The sequence below is a fragment of the Saprolegnia parasitica genome (genome assembly GCF_000151545.1).
Source record: "Saprolegnia parasitica CBS 223.65 unplaced genomic scaffold supercont2.6, whole genome shotgun sequence".
In the NCBI taxonomy this organism is placed as follows: domain Eukaryota; phylum Oomycota; class Saprolegniomycetes; order Saprolegniales; family Saprolegniaceae; genus Saprolegnia; species Saprolegnia parasitica.
The window spans coordinates 922,444-935,220 of NW_012156400.1; the positions used below are offsets into that span (position 1 = coordinate 922,444).

At 60.8% G+C, this 12,777-nt stretch overlaps 5 protein-coding genes across 5 annotated transcripts; 4 read left to right on the top strand and 1 right to left on the bottom strand.

Moving 5' to 3' along the window:
* Nucleotides 1-76: 76 nt before the first annotated feature.
* Nucleotides 77-614, top strand: SPRG_02679 (hypothetical protein; the record flags this gene model as incomplete). The annotated part of the gene is made up of 3 exons (XM_012341242.1): nucleotides 77-360; nucleotides 405-494; nucleotides 537-614. Exons 1-3 carry the CDS (start codon nucleotides 232-234, stop codon nucleotides 612-614), a joined length of 297 nt encoding a protein of 98 aa, XP_012196632.1. The 5' UTR covers nucleotides 77-231.
* Nucleotides 615-1,043: 429 nt separating this feature from the next.
* SPRG_02680 (hypothetical protein) lies at nucleotides 1,044-3,657 on the top strand (the record flags this gene model as incomplete). The annotated part of the gene is made up of 7 exons (XM_012341243.1): nucleotides 1,044-1,212; nucleotides 1,253-1,331; nucleotides 1,377-1,481; nucleotides 1,529-2,798; nucleotides 2,840-3,242; nucleotides 3,293-3,370; nucleotides 3,421-3,657. The coding sequence occupies exons 1-7, from the start codon at nucleotides 1,138-1,140 to the stop codon at nucleotides 3,655-3,657; spliced, it is 2,247 nt and encodes a 748-aa protein (XP_012196633.1). The 5' UTR covers nucleotides 1,044-1,137.
* A 74-nt stretch (nucleotides 3,658-3,731) lies between these two features.
* SPRG_02681 (hypothetical protein) lies at nucleotides 3,732-4,576 on the bottom strand (the record flags this gene model as incomplete). Its single annotated transcript, XM_012341244.1, has 7 exons — nucleotides 3,732-3,741; nucleotides 3,792-3,929; nucleotides 3,982-4,015; nucleotides 4,066-4,089; nucleotides 4,140-4,248; nucleotides 4,303-4,466; nucleotides 4,510-4,576. 7 exons carry the CDS (start codon nucleotides 4,574-4,576, stop codon nucleotides 3,732-3,734), a joined length of 546 nt encoding a protein of 181 aa, XP_012196634.1.
* Nucleotides 4,577-4,623: 47 nt separating this feature from the next.
* SPRG_02682 (hypothetical protein) lies at nucleotides 4,624-8,484 on the top strand (the record flags this gene model as incomplete). Its single annotated transcript, XM_012341245.1, has 15 exons — nucleotides 4,624-4,863; nucleotides 4,922-5,332; nucleotides 5,376-5,524; nucleotides 5,572-5,828; nucleotides 5,883-6,063; nucleotides 6,112-6,382; nucleotides 6,426-6,540; nucleotides 6,586-7,021; nucleotides 7,068-7,268; nucleotides 7,319-7,509; nucleotides 7,555-7,649; nucleotides 7,713-7,942; nucleotides 7,986-8,057; nucleotides 8,111-8,171; nucleotides 8,231-8,484. The coding sequence occupies exons 1-15, from the start codon at nucleotides 4,722-4,724 to the stop codon at nucleotides 8,482-8,484; spliced, it is 3,066 nt and encodes a 1,021-aa protein (XP_012196635.1). The 5' UTR covers nucleotides 4,624-4,721.
* A 913-nt stretch (nucleotides 8,485-9,397) lies between these two features.
* SPRG_02683 (hypothetical protein) lies at nucleotides 9,398-12,555 on the top strand. The gene has a single exon (XM_012341246.1). It carries the CDS (start codon nucleotides 9,438-9,440, stop codon nucleotides 12,510-12,512), a length of 3,075 nt encoding a protein of 1,024 aa, XP_012196636.1. The 5' UTR covers nucleotides 9,398-9,437; the 3' UTR covers nucleotides 12,513-12,555.
* The last annotated feature ends 222 nt before the right edge of the window (nucleotides 12,556-12,777 follow it).

Sequence of the window (12,777 nt, forward strand, 5' to 3'; positions counted from 1 at the left end):
GACCTGCCCACAGTGCAGCTCCGGCCCGCACCTATCGAAACGACCGAACCGAAGCCGGCGCCCGCGACCCCCGCCGTGTTGCCGCAAGCCACCCCTGCGCCGGCCCCTCGGCCCGTCAAGCCGCGCCCGAAGGCGACGCCAACGTCTCCGCGGCCATCTCGCTGGCTCCTCGAGAGCTGGTCCATTTTGCAGATTGCGGGCGGCCTCAGCTTCGTCGTGTTTGTGCTGGCGATGCTTAGTGTACTCTACGAGCAGCAAGTCCAAGGCGGGTATCCGTTCACGCCCCGCAAGAAGCCGCGGCACCCTGGGTCGTCGCGTCGGCCGTCGGGACTGCGCCCTGCGCCGGGCCTCGATCGCATCGTACACGCGAATTCCATCTCCGTGTCCTCACACAGCGCAACTAGACGCGCAACATGAACCAAGTCGACTTTAACAGCCTCGAGGAGGAGGACGACGACGACGAGAACACCCGCGGCAGCTACTACGCGACCGAGGTGCGCCATTCGACCAACAATTTATATTCATATCTGCCATAGGGCGAGCTCTTGACACCGGTGCCTGTGCGGCGATCCCGGCGGCTGCACTCTGGCGCTCCCAGCGTCTACCTCGGTTAGGCATCCCTTAATATAATACTAGTAGCTCCGTTCATAACTTGCTGGTTAATCTTCTTTACCGTAATATATCTACCGCCATTAACCTCTTTTAGCCGCGAAACCGTCGAGGTATTTCGCGCCACGATGGCGTCGGCGCTCTGGACGAAGCTCTCGACGTCGATCAAAATCTCCCAGCTCGACGAGGTGCAGCAGCGCAAGTTCCAGCAAGCGCAGACCGAGTCGCTTGAGAAGGTTTGTCTTTCTATGGAAGAAGGTCTCGAATCCTCCTCCTCCAGGCGGGCGGCGCCTTGAGTCCCAACGACCTGACGTCGCGTGGCGATGCTGAGCGCGTCCGGCCGGGAGCTCTACTCCAAGGTACATAGTACGGCACTCCAGTCTCTGTATTCGATCCATCGCTGGGCAGGACGCCCTCGCGCTGCGCTACAGTCTTCGCAAGGACCGGCGCATTGATGACGTCGTGCGCCGGCTTTGGGCCTTTGACGCTGACCGCGACGAGCTCGGGTGTCTCCGGAAAGAGGGCTACATGGCGTTCTACGTCTCGGTTGCCAAGTACCTCGACGCGGCGTTTGACGGCGCGTCATCGCTCGCCTCGGTGGCCGTACGTGCTTTGATCGCCGCCTTTTCTGAGAGTCTTCTAGAGCGAGTGGGACAACGACCGCAAGGGCCAAGACACGATGGGCTACGCGCTCTTCTTTGAGAGTCTCTTCCAGCTCGTCGGTGCGTACGTCGTCGCGTGCGATCATCCGAGATGCCGGCGTGTAGACGTGTGGGTCGACAGCCTCGACGTGCACGACTACATTGGCTTCCTCGAGCACATTGCGCTCAATATCTTCCTCCCCAACTCCAACCTCCTGCGGGATGTGCACGGTAGGCCATTCGTCGTCGTCGGTGCATACGACGTGGATCCTGCATAGACATCATCTTTATCAACGCCAGTGCGACGGACCGCGCCAAGCTCGAGAAGGTCCGCGCCAAGAAAGAGCTCGCCAAAGGCAAGGAGCTCGAGCGCAGCACCAAGCGCGACGCCAAGAGCAAAGTCCAATCCACGGCCAAGACATCGACTTCGTCGACAGCCCATGCCATTGGCAAGGTCGACGTTGCACGCAAGGCAGCTCCAAAGCGCATCTCCCCGACCAAGCGGGGAGGACCAACGACGCATGTGAAACCAGCTGCATCGCCAACGAAAACGACAAGCACCTACGTACAAGCCGAGTCGGTCGAGCGAAATGTGCTGGCATACAGCCAAGAAATGGGCTTGAACGGCGACGATGTGTCGAAGCGCATGGCACACGATGCGCCACCGCGTGCCCACGGCCTCGCTTCGACCGCGGCGGCGACGCCGAGCCCCGCATGTAGCGGCAACCCCAACGTCGTTGCTCCGTTTCTTGCGTCCGACATGAACGACGCGGCGAGCACGCACCACGATCTCTCGCCCCACCACGACCAACACGCCAATGGTGCTGCCAACAACGAACACGCGATTGGCGGCAGCGCACCTTTTGGGGCCAGTTCCGTTGGTTGCCACGCGAACGCGACAGCTGCATTGCTTCATCCCCACGGAGGCGCAGCGACGCATGGGTCGAATGCAGCACCCAGTGGCCATGCCGCTGCTACAGTGCATGCAACGTTTCCGACTGCCACCCGAGGCGACGTCTTCGCTTCCGGCTCGTACGCGCACGCTGTGTCGTCGTCTGAGCCGACGGGCGCATCGCTGCACGCCAGTCACGACCACCACGCGACCAGCGCCCGATTTGACGCGTCCGGAGAGTCGGTTCGCACGATGGGGAGTGCCTCCAAGATCTCGGTGACCGCCGCCGCCGCATCGACGACAAGCGCATTCGCATCAGCTCCGAGCGCAACAGTGGGTGCGGGGGACGACCTTCTGCAGCTGGTGACGGGCGACGATAAGCGGAGCAACAAGGCGCATCCAAGTGACCAGCGCAAGAAACTCCAAGCAAGCAGTAGCAACCAGCAACATCACGCACTACCATCAAGCAATCTTGGCATTCGCTCGCACGAATGCCTCGACGATGCTCGGACGATGGCGCGAGGGCTCGCGGGCAAGCCCGTGGATCCATCCAAAGCGACGGCACATGCAGTTCACCGGTCGTTAATGGCCTCCAGCAGTAGTCCGGTCGTCATCGACAAGCCGCAGCACGAGTGCTTGGATGAGGACAGCCACCGGTGCGCGATGTCCCGTCTTCTTCTCTCGCATTATGGCGTAGGCGGTCTCTCTCGGCGTACGTGCTGGAGCCGCAAGGCTTCCACCTGCTGCCGAGGACGAGCCCCGTCAAGTACGGAACCGAGTACACTGGTGTCTCGGTGACGCAGCGCCACGACACCGAGTGGCCCCTGGAGAAGCGCGAGTCGCCCGACATGGAGCACCTCGAGTTTGCCGTGATTGGTGGTCGCCTCGCCGTCTCCAAGAACCGGTGGTTGCACGATCCGCACGGTGACGACGACCGCGTCATTGACGTGAGCCATTTTGACGCAACGGACGAAGCACTACTCGACGACGACGAGGTGTCGACGCCGCGTCGGTGCATGGACGACATCAGCGAGCTCCGACATGAGTTTCAACGGCGGCAACTGCAGCCGATTTTGACCGAGAGCCCGCAACGCCTTCACGTACATTACCATATATCCTAACACCTGCGAGGTGCCATGCATGGTCCTAGCCCCGCATTGAGCCCCACCGGATGCCGCTCCAGTCGTCGCCGAGCCGTCAGACGCTTCAGGTCCCTGCCATAGAACGGGTATTGTATCAATCTTCAATCTTTCATCTGGCGCTATGTGTCTATGGTAGGGACAGCGCCTCCGCAATGTGAGTAGCCTCCCGGTGCTGCCTCGTCGCCAGCGCACACCGCCGTCCGTGCCGCGTACTGGCCTTGTCGTCGGCTTAGAGCTGGGCTGTACATCGGCGCGCCTCGTCCCCAATCGCATCGAGCTGCTCAAGAAGAAGCAGCGCGTGCTGAGTGCCCACCTCCAGTCGGCGTCGCTCAAAGACAGCTCGGGGCGCGATCATAATACACCATGCATTTGAAAATGCTTACAAGGCGCCTTCTTGGGCGACGTACGCCTCGATGATGGCGTGTTGGGCGATGCGCGGGATGTTCTCTAGCAGACTCTTTAGCATTTCACGAAGAGCCATGCGCTCGTTCGTATATACTCGTATACTCGATCGTGTCGTAGTTGTCAAAGATGTCGTTGGTGAGCACAATAACGTCCTTCTTGGAGAGGACGGGGTCGCCAAAGTAGGACCCGACCGTCGAAATTGTCGTCAGAAGGAACCGAAAGCCCTTGGCGTTGATCTCTCTACCGCCATCGAGTCAAGAAGGTAGAACGTCCAGTCAGAATCATCGTTTACCCGGTGCTGTCTTCGTCGTACATTTCGAATGCCACTACATCGCACACGGCTTGCATCCACCTCCATTGCATCTCAAGAGTTTACGCGCAATCTTGGACAAGAGGTTGCCTACGCCATGGATGCGTTCAACGCGTTTTTTGCAGATAGAGCGGTGGCACCTTTGACGAGCGGCGCAACGCCGACGAGGAACTCTTGGTAGTGGATCACGTCGTCGCCCGTCTTGTCGAGCATCGTAAAGAGGCGGTCGAGGATCGCGCGGTCCGACTCCTAGCTCCACGTCAGCGCGCAGCGTATGGCGTGCCGTAGTACAAAGAAGTTCACGTGGTCGAGGCCCGCGTTAAAGTCGGCGCGCGTCAAATTCGGCTCGACGCGGTCCTTGGCGGCCGCGTACGCCGAGAGCGGAATCGGCTTCTTCGACTTGGGGCTCTTGGCCAAAACTGCATTTTCAAAGCACGTGCGGAGCTCGAGGAGGTCGTCGCGGTCGACTAAGAAACACAGTCAGCGACGTGGAGAGACAGGACGTAATACACTGCGTGATGTGGGAGACGGCGGCGATCGAGAGCCGATTCGCCTGCTTGGAGAGGTCGTGGCCCATCGTCGTGCGACGCTTCGCAGGTGTAACGCAGATTGCAGTTGGCATAACGACCACTCATGTCGTCCATGGACGACGCGGCGGTGACGTGCCACGAGGCCCAGCACCCCAGCGGCCACGAGGCCAAGCCCGCGCGGGCGTCGCGCCCATGGTGGTGCTTCGGGTCGGCACCCGCGGCCCGCGAGTGGGACCCGACGCTCGACGTCTTCAAGAGCGCGCCCAGTATCACGATCAAGAGCGCGCGCGTCGAGGACGATTGGCCCGTCAAGACGATCGAGTTCGACGTGCAGGTCCTCCATCTCTCTCGGTCTCGAGCGATCTCGTGCGATCTGATATGTGCGATTCTAGTTGGTCTACAAGGACACGACCTGGGAGACGTCGATCTCCAAGAGCAACATTTACCGCATTTGGTTCTACATCAAGAGCCACGGCCTCATGAGCGCGATGGCCCACGTCGCGGAGTCGCCGCCGCCGACGTCGCCGCGCCCTGCGTCGCCGGCCAAAGCCAACTCGGGCATCTTGGACATGCCGCAGCTCCGGTATTTTTCTTTGCGACGCACGAGCGCTCGACAAGCGACGAGATGCTGCGGCTCGTCGAAGCCTATCTTAACACTGCGTTCGCGATCCCAAAAGTGCGCGCGTCGGCGTACGTGCTCTCGCTCTTCCAGATCAGCGCGGGCACCTTTGACGCCGACGGCCGCGTCACGTCGCAGCGCGAGGGCTGGCTCAAGGTCAAGACGTGGCTCAAGGGCAGCCAAGGTATGCATCCCATACATCACACACTCGAACTCGGTTGCGATAGAAAACGTCCGTGTCTACCGCGGCGCGGTCGCGTGCGACAATAGCTGCTTCAACTGCCTCTGCGTCTGCAAAAAAGTCGCGTACCAGACGACGCACTGGAAGTGGGTCGCGCTCAAGCCGTGCTGCCTCGCGATTTACGCCTCGAACCGCGTACGGTAACCATCTTCGCAACCCATCCTATGAAAGGGATACTATAGGACAAGGCGCCCAAGGAAGTCCTCCTCTTTGACGCCAAGTTCAAGGTCGAGCGCGGCGTGCGCTTTGTCGGGTCGCACAAGGCACTCGTGATCTCCAACGCGTCGTTTGCCTTGCACGTCGAGGCGCGTCACCGCGACGACGCGCTCAAGTGGGCGAACGCGATTCGCCGGTCGATGGAGGCGAGCGAGTGGTCCCAGAACCACCGCGACGAGTCGTTTGCGATCCCTCGGCCGATCAAATCGTCGCGCGCGCAATGGTTTTCATCTCCGATCGAAGACGTCTTAGGAGAATGATGACGTGGGTGGCGTAGGTATGTCGACGGCCATGACGCGTACGCGGCCATTTACGACGGCCTCTTGCGGGCGACCAAGGAGATCTTCATCGCGGGGTGGTGGATCTGCCCCAACACGTACTTGAAGCGGCCGTCGGATATGTTTCCAGACGCGCGCCTCGACCTCGTGCTCAAGCGCAAAGCCGACGAAGGCGTCCAGGTAGACAGACCCTTCCTGCGAGTTATGTGGAGACGACGATGGTATTAGATTTACATTCTCATGTACAAGGAAGTGAGCGTCGCGTTGACGCTCGACAGCATGTACTCAAAGAAGACGCTGCGGAGTCTCCACCACACCAACATTCGCGTGTTGCGCGACCCGGACTTTATCATGAAGCAGTGGGGCATGTGGTCGCACCACGAGAAGATCGTGTGCGTCGACCAGCACATCGCGTTCGTCGGCGGCCTCGACCTCTGCTTCGGCAGATACGACACGCCAGGCCACGCCCTCTTTGACGACGAGGGCACGACGTTTCCTGGTAGAAAAGGACACGAGAGCGCCACGTCGACGCAATGATCTAGGCAAGGACTACAGCAACCCGCGCATCAAAGACTTTGTGCAAGTGAACGAGCCGGACGTCGACCTCATGGACCGCCACGCGCACCCACGCATGCCGTGGCACGACTGCCATTGCCAGTAGGCGATCTCTCTTCTTCAGCGCCGCGTGAGACTGAGGCGTAGACTGCTCGGCGACCCCGCCCGGGACGTGGGCCGTCACTTTATCCAGCGCTGGAACTTTTCGGTGAGCACGCGCGTGAAGGGCTACAAGTTTGAGCACATTTTGCCTCAAACGGCGCCGCCGCCGCCACCGAGTGTCGCGTCCCCCGCGCCCCCGCGCCGAGCGCTCAATCGAGGCTTTAGCCGCCTCGTTGACGTGGCAGACGACGACAATGACGCCGACAAGAGTACTCATGTCGCGCCCGTCTTCGCGTCCGTCTTCGAGGAGGAGTCGTCCATGGACGTCGCGTCGCCTCACGTGGACGAAATTGGCATCCCCTGTACGGTCCAGGTCGTCCGGAGTATTTCTCTCTGGTCGGGCGGGTGCCCCACCGAGAAGAGCATCCAGACCGCGTACATCCGCCTCATCACGTCAGCAACAAGCTTCATTTACATCGAGGTGGACGTGCGTGCTCTCTCGTCTGCCATCTCATGTGTGGTGCTAGAACCAGTTCTTTGTGTCGGGCATCGAAGGCGACACGCTGTGCCAGAACCGGATCGCGAACGCCCTCGTCGCCCGCATCTTGCGCGCGGCGGCCGCGAACGAGCCGTTCCGCGTCATGGTCGTCATGCCGCTTTTGCCCGCGTTCCAAGGGAAGCCCGAAGACAAGCAAGCGTACAGCTTGCGCGGTGTCATGCACTGGCAGGTACAGAATTCGACTTGCGCCAGTGTGAACCCTTTTCCACGGCGACCTAGTATCGCAGCATTTGTCGCGGCGAAGGCTCGATCTACCGCCGGCTCAAGAAGGAGATTGACGATCCGTTCGAGTACATTGCGTTCTTTGGTCTGCGCACGCATGCGATCCAAGACGGGACGCCGGTGACAGAAGAAGTCTACGTGCACTCGAAAATCATGATTGTCGACGACCGTGCGTGCATCATTGGCAGGTGTGTACAATATTATTGCGCTGCAAGATCAACCTCTGTACATAGCGCCAACATCAACGAGCGGAGCATGAACGGCGATCGCGACTCAGAGATCGCTGTCGTCATCGAGGACGCCGAATTCTTGCCGTCGGCGACGCTAGGTATAGTAGTATATATCATCGATCCTGTCACATTGCCGTTTCCCAACTTCAACTGGCGGACAGGCGCGAACGTCGGGCGCTTTGGCCACTCGTTCCGCATGAAGCTCTTTGAAGAGCATTTCGGCGTGTCGCCCGGGACCTCGCTCTATGAACGCTATCGCGACCCGGTACCCGCGGCCACGTGGTTTGCGTTCCAGGACCAAGCGATGAAGAATGCGGTGCACTACAAGTCGGTCTTTGGCTGTCTCCCCGCCGACGACGTCCGCTGCTTCTCGGACATGGGCGTCAAATACGTACTCTCGAAACGACGGAACGACGAGCTAAGACGGCGCGTAGGACCTCGACAAGAAAGAGCGCGTCGGGACGTTCCGCAAGGTGCCCGAGCAGCTTCATGCGCGTCTCGACGACGTAGGATGCACTGTCGTTTTGCAAGAGCGGTCCCATCCTGCTTGCTCGCGTAGGGTGAGCACGTGCGTCCGGCGACGCTTCCCGAAGAGGAACCGATGAGCACGACAGCGGTACGTGCGTCGTGGTCGTAGCCGCGAAGGATGTTGGGTGGCAGACTTTGTCTGGATGTGTAGCCAGCACCTGCGTCGCGCTCCCGGACGAGACCCGCCCGCGGTCCGTCTCGCATCGCCCCTCGCACCGCGAGAAGGAGTCGAACGGCCAAGTGTTTACATTTGCGATGACGGCGATGCGATGCCACACGGCCGTTAGCGTCCAGCGCCAGGCCGAGCTTGGCGGCGTGCGTGGCCATATTGTCTATTTTCCGCTGCGGTTCCTCGAGGGCGAAGACCTCGAGCCCAAGTATTACCCGGCCGAGCTCTTTCAGTAGCATCGATGCAATACGATGTCGAGTGAGTGCCGACTTGAAGTTGCTTATTCTTATTGCGCAATTGCAAGCATGTGCAATGGCGACGCAGAGATGTGGCAGGAGGGACGTCCTCGTCGTCCTTTCCTACGTCATCAAGAGGCGCGCCCCTCGTCTGCGTAATACATTATTGGTCTACCCCGGATTTGGCGCGCACAAGAAACCAAATGTGACGTCGGCGCGTCACCTATCGCCGGGTATCTCGAATCTCGACAGGCTAGTCGCACGCTACCTTACACCACGTGGTGACGCAGACGCACCTTTAGCCGCACGCCACGCAAGAAGGGCCACACGCACCCATTGAGCAGAGTACTAGCAGGAAAACGATCAGTCGCCGAGATGCGCAAAAGCACCGCGTACATCGTGTCGTCCGGGTGGACTGGACGGCCAAGTTGCGTGCGATTAACCTATGGCCGGATCACGTCAGGGCTTTGCGTTAAACGCACTTTAACCACTTGACCGAGCCCGCTCATTGGGCGAGCGGTGACGGAGCAGGCGCCAGAAGACACTGGGCTTGTCTCTTATAAATACACTTGGGATTTGTATGTGTGCGACTGATCCCCGTAACAAGCTCCAGGAACCCTAGTCCCAGCGGTTGTTCAACCATATTGGGCCAATCGAACGCGATGTACCTGGAACATGGCAGCGTGTGATTGGCTGAAGACTTGAATTAGGATTTCAACCAATCAGGAGGCGCATTTGGAATGACTACAACGAGGCCTTCATATTAATCGTGCCCCGTCACGTGGCATTCTACTTGGTGTTTGTATGCGGAGGGGGCGCGGCAATTAAATTATATGAAAACTCGCCGACGCGCGATCTTTGAGCTGCCTACGGTACTCCCGTCGCGAGGATAAGATCACAGTTTTGAGATTCATTTTCGAATTGGCTTCCGCCTCCACCAGCACCTCAGCAGCATGGACCTCCAGACGCGCCGCAGCACCTCGATGGAGCATGGCATCTACCGCTCCAAGGACGTCGAGGCGCAGATGAGCCAAGTGCTGGCGATCCTGTCCAAGGACACGCTCTTCAACGCGGCCTCGCTCCAGGCCGAGGTCGAGTGGTTCTACGGCCCGCTCGGCCTCCACGAGTTCTACTTCCTTGGCCACTCGCCCGAAGTGATCGCGTCGCACATCAAGTCGCTCCTCGCGGCCAAGATCCTCACCAAGACGTCGGGCCAGGACCAAGAGTTCAAGCTCGTGCAGGAGAACGCCAAGTCGGCCTTCTTCGCCACGCGCTCCAACGTGCAGGGCGACGAGACGCGCACGACGCGCACGATGAACTCGAACGAGGTCGCCAACCTCGAGCGCTTCATCGAGAAGGAGTACCTCAACTCGTCGACCGAGTGCATTGGCGACGGTGTCAAGACGGGTTACCAGCACCTCGAGCAAACCGAGGCCGCCAAGATCCGCCAGTACCGCCTCCAGTGCTACCGCTCGGCCGGTGTCCTTGACGCCAAGCTCGTGCCGTCGCACATGCGCCTCTACTTCCTCCAGGAGCCCAACTTTGTCGTGCCCAACCCGGTCGAAGGCGAGACGGACATCAACAAGATCGCCGACAAGAGCTTCCTCGAGCGCTCGGGCCCCAACCTTAAGAAGGTCTACCAGGAAGTCCTCAAGACGGCCGCGAGCCAGATGACGCCGGCGTTCCACACCGAAGTGTGGCTCGAGCCCGACAACACCAAGATGGCGCGCCTTACCGTCTGCTTCAAGGCTGGCTCGACGCACAGCTACTTCTCGTCGCTAGCCGATGTCTACCGTGGCCACGGTCTCTTCTCGTCGCGCAAGTACGCCGAGTACTTCTCGAACGGCTACGTTGTGTACGGCTTCTACCTCCAGCAGCTCGAGTGCAACGCCAAGGGCACGGGCACCTTCGAGGAGCGCGTCGCGGCGTGCTTGTCGGATGCGTCGCTCCACTACGTGCTCCCGCGCACGTCGCTCTCGCCGATGCTCCGCGACCACCTCTTGACGCCGCAGCAGATCTCGTACGCGTACGCGGCGTGGAAGTTTACGTTCCACTTCCTCCAGCGTCTCCCGGAGGCGTACTCGGTCGTCTCGGACTCGCTCCGTGACCGCGACTCGGTCGCGTTCGCGCGCCTCGAGCAGCTCCGCTCGGCGATGAAGCAGAACACGTTCACGGAAGCGCAGATCCTCGACCACATTCTCGCGTCGCCCGCGCTTGTCAAGACCTTGTACGAAGAGTTCGAGGCGCTCCACTCGCCCGCGAGCAAGAACCGCGACCGCAAGCGCGCCGACACGCTCTCGGTGCTGCGCAAGGCCGTCTCGTCCGAGCAGGCGCTCACGGTCTTCTCGCAGTTCGTCGCCTTCAACCACCACGTCCAGCACACCAACTTTTTCCGCAAGCAAAAGTCGGCGCTCGCGTTCCGCCTCGACGGCGAGTTCCTCCCGTCGACCGAGTACCGGGAGAAGCCGTTCGCGGTCATCTTCGTCATCGGCTCCGAGTTCCGCGGCTTCCACACCCGCTTCCTCGACATTGCCCGCGGCGGTATCCGCATGATCCGCTCGTCGCACGCGCAGGTGTACCTGAACAACGTCTCGTCGTGCTTTGACGAGGGTTACGGCCTCGCGTCGACGCAGCAGCGCAAGAACAAGGACATCCCGGAAGGCGGCTCGAAGGGCGTCGTGCTCCTCAACCTCGCGCACCAGGACAAGGCCGACCTCGCGTTCAAGAAGTACATTGACGCGCTTCTCGACATCATGCTCCCGGAGAACGACGGCATCGTGCGCGCCCAGGAAGACATCCTCTTCCTCGGCCCCGATGAGGGCACGGCCCACCTCATGGACTGGGCGTCGTCGTACGCCAAGTCGCGCGGCTACTCGTACTGGAAGGCCATCACGACGGGCAAGTCGCCGTCGCGCGGTGGTATTCCCCACGACGAGTATGGCATGACGACGCACTCGGTGCGCCAGTTTGTCACGGGCATCCAGTCCAAGCTCAACCTCAAGGCGGCCGGTGCAAAGCGCCTCACCAAGGTGCAGACCGGTGGCCCGGACGGCGATCTCGGCTCGAACGAGATTCTGATGAGCGAGGGCGAGGACACTATCGCGGTCGTCGACGGCTCGGGCGTGCTCTACGACCCCAACGGCATCAACCGCGCCGAGCTGGTGCGCCTCGCCAAGGCCCGGTCGCCGGTCGAGGGCTTCAACAAGTCGCTCCTCTCCAAGGACGGGTACCTCGTCCTCATCTCGCAGAACGACGTCAAGCTCCCGTCGGGCGAGGTCGTCGAGAACGGCACGCAGTTCCGCAACAACTTCCACAACCGTTCGGACGTCACGGCCGACTTTTTCGTGCCGTGCGGCGGTCGCCCGGCGGCCGTCAACCTCAGCAACGTGACCAACTTTATGTACCAGGCCGACGGCAAGACGCTTCGCTTTAAGTACATTGTGGAGGGCGCCAACCTCTTCTTCACGCAGGACGCGCGCCTCGTCCTCGAGAAGGCCGGCGTTGTCCTCTTTAAGGATGCGTCGGCCAACAAGGGCGGCGTCACCTCGTCGTCGCTCGAGGTCATGGCTGCTCTCTCGATGACGGACGCCGAGTTTGGCGAGCACATGGCGGTCACGGCCGGCAAGCCCAAGCCCGCGTTCTACCAGGCGTATGTCGCGGAGGTGCAGACGCGCATCGACAACAACGCGACGAAGGAGTTCGAGTGCCTCTGGCGCGAGCACCAGCGCACGCCGACGCCGTACGCGATCTTGACCAACTTGCTCTCGGAGCGCATCACGGACCTCAGCGTCACGATCCAGGACTCGTCGCTGTACGAGCAAAAGGCGCTGCGTGACGTGATCCTCAAGGACGGCTTCCCCAAGACGCTCCAGGCCAAGATCTCGTACGACGAGCTCCTCAAGCGCCTCCCCGAGTCGTACCTCCGCGCGCTCTTCGCGTCGCAGCTCGCGAGCCGCTTCGTCTACTCGTGCGGCCTCAACTGCCCCGAGTTTGCCTTTTACGAGTTTGTCCAGACGCTCAACCACTAAGTTCTACATTTGCCGTAATACACCTGCGTCTTGTTTCATCACCGTCGTCGCTTGCGTAAGCCAAAGCCGCACTCGCACGGGCTGCCAGTACGAGACACAAGTCGTGATCGCCATCGGTCCTAGCCGTTGGCATCTGTAGCCGTGTTCAAGTCGACGATGACCGACTTGCGCGTGGCATCCGTTCGCTTCGCGCAGCAGCGATGGAGTGCGCTCGTCGTCGCCAATGCATCCGTAGCATAGCTCCATCGCACCGTCTTGGGTGCCG

Bases quoted from the DNA above. Each gene is read 5' to 3' on its own strand.
- SPRG_02683 (XM_012341246.1), top strand. From the start codon at position 9,438: ATGGACCTCCAGACGCGCCGCAGCACCTCGATGGAGCATGGCATCTAC.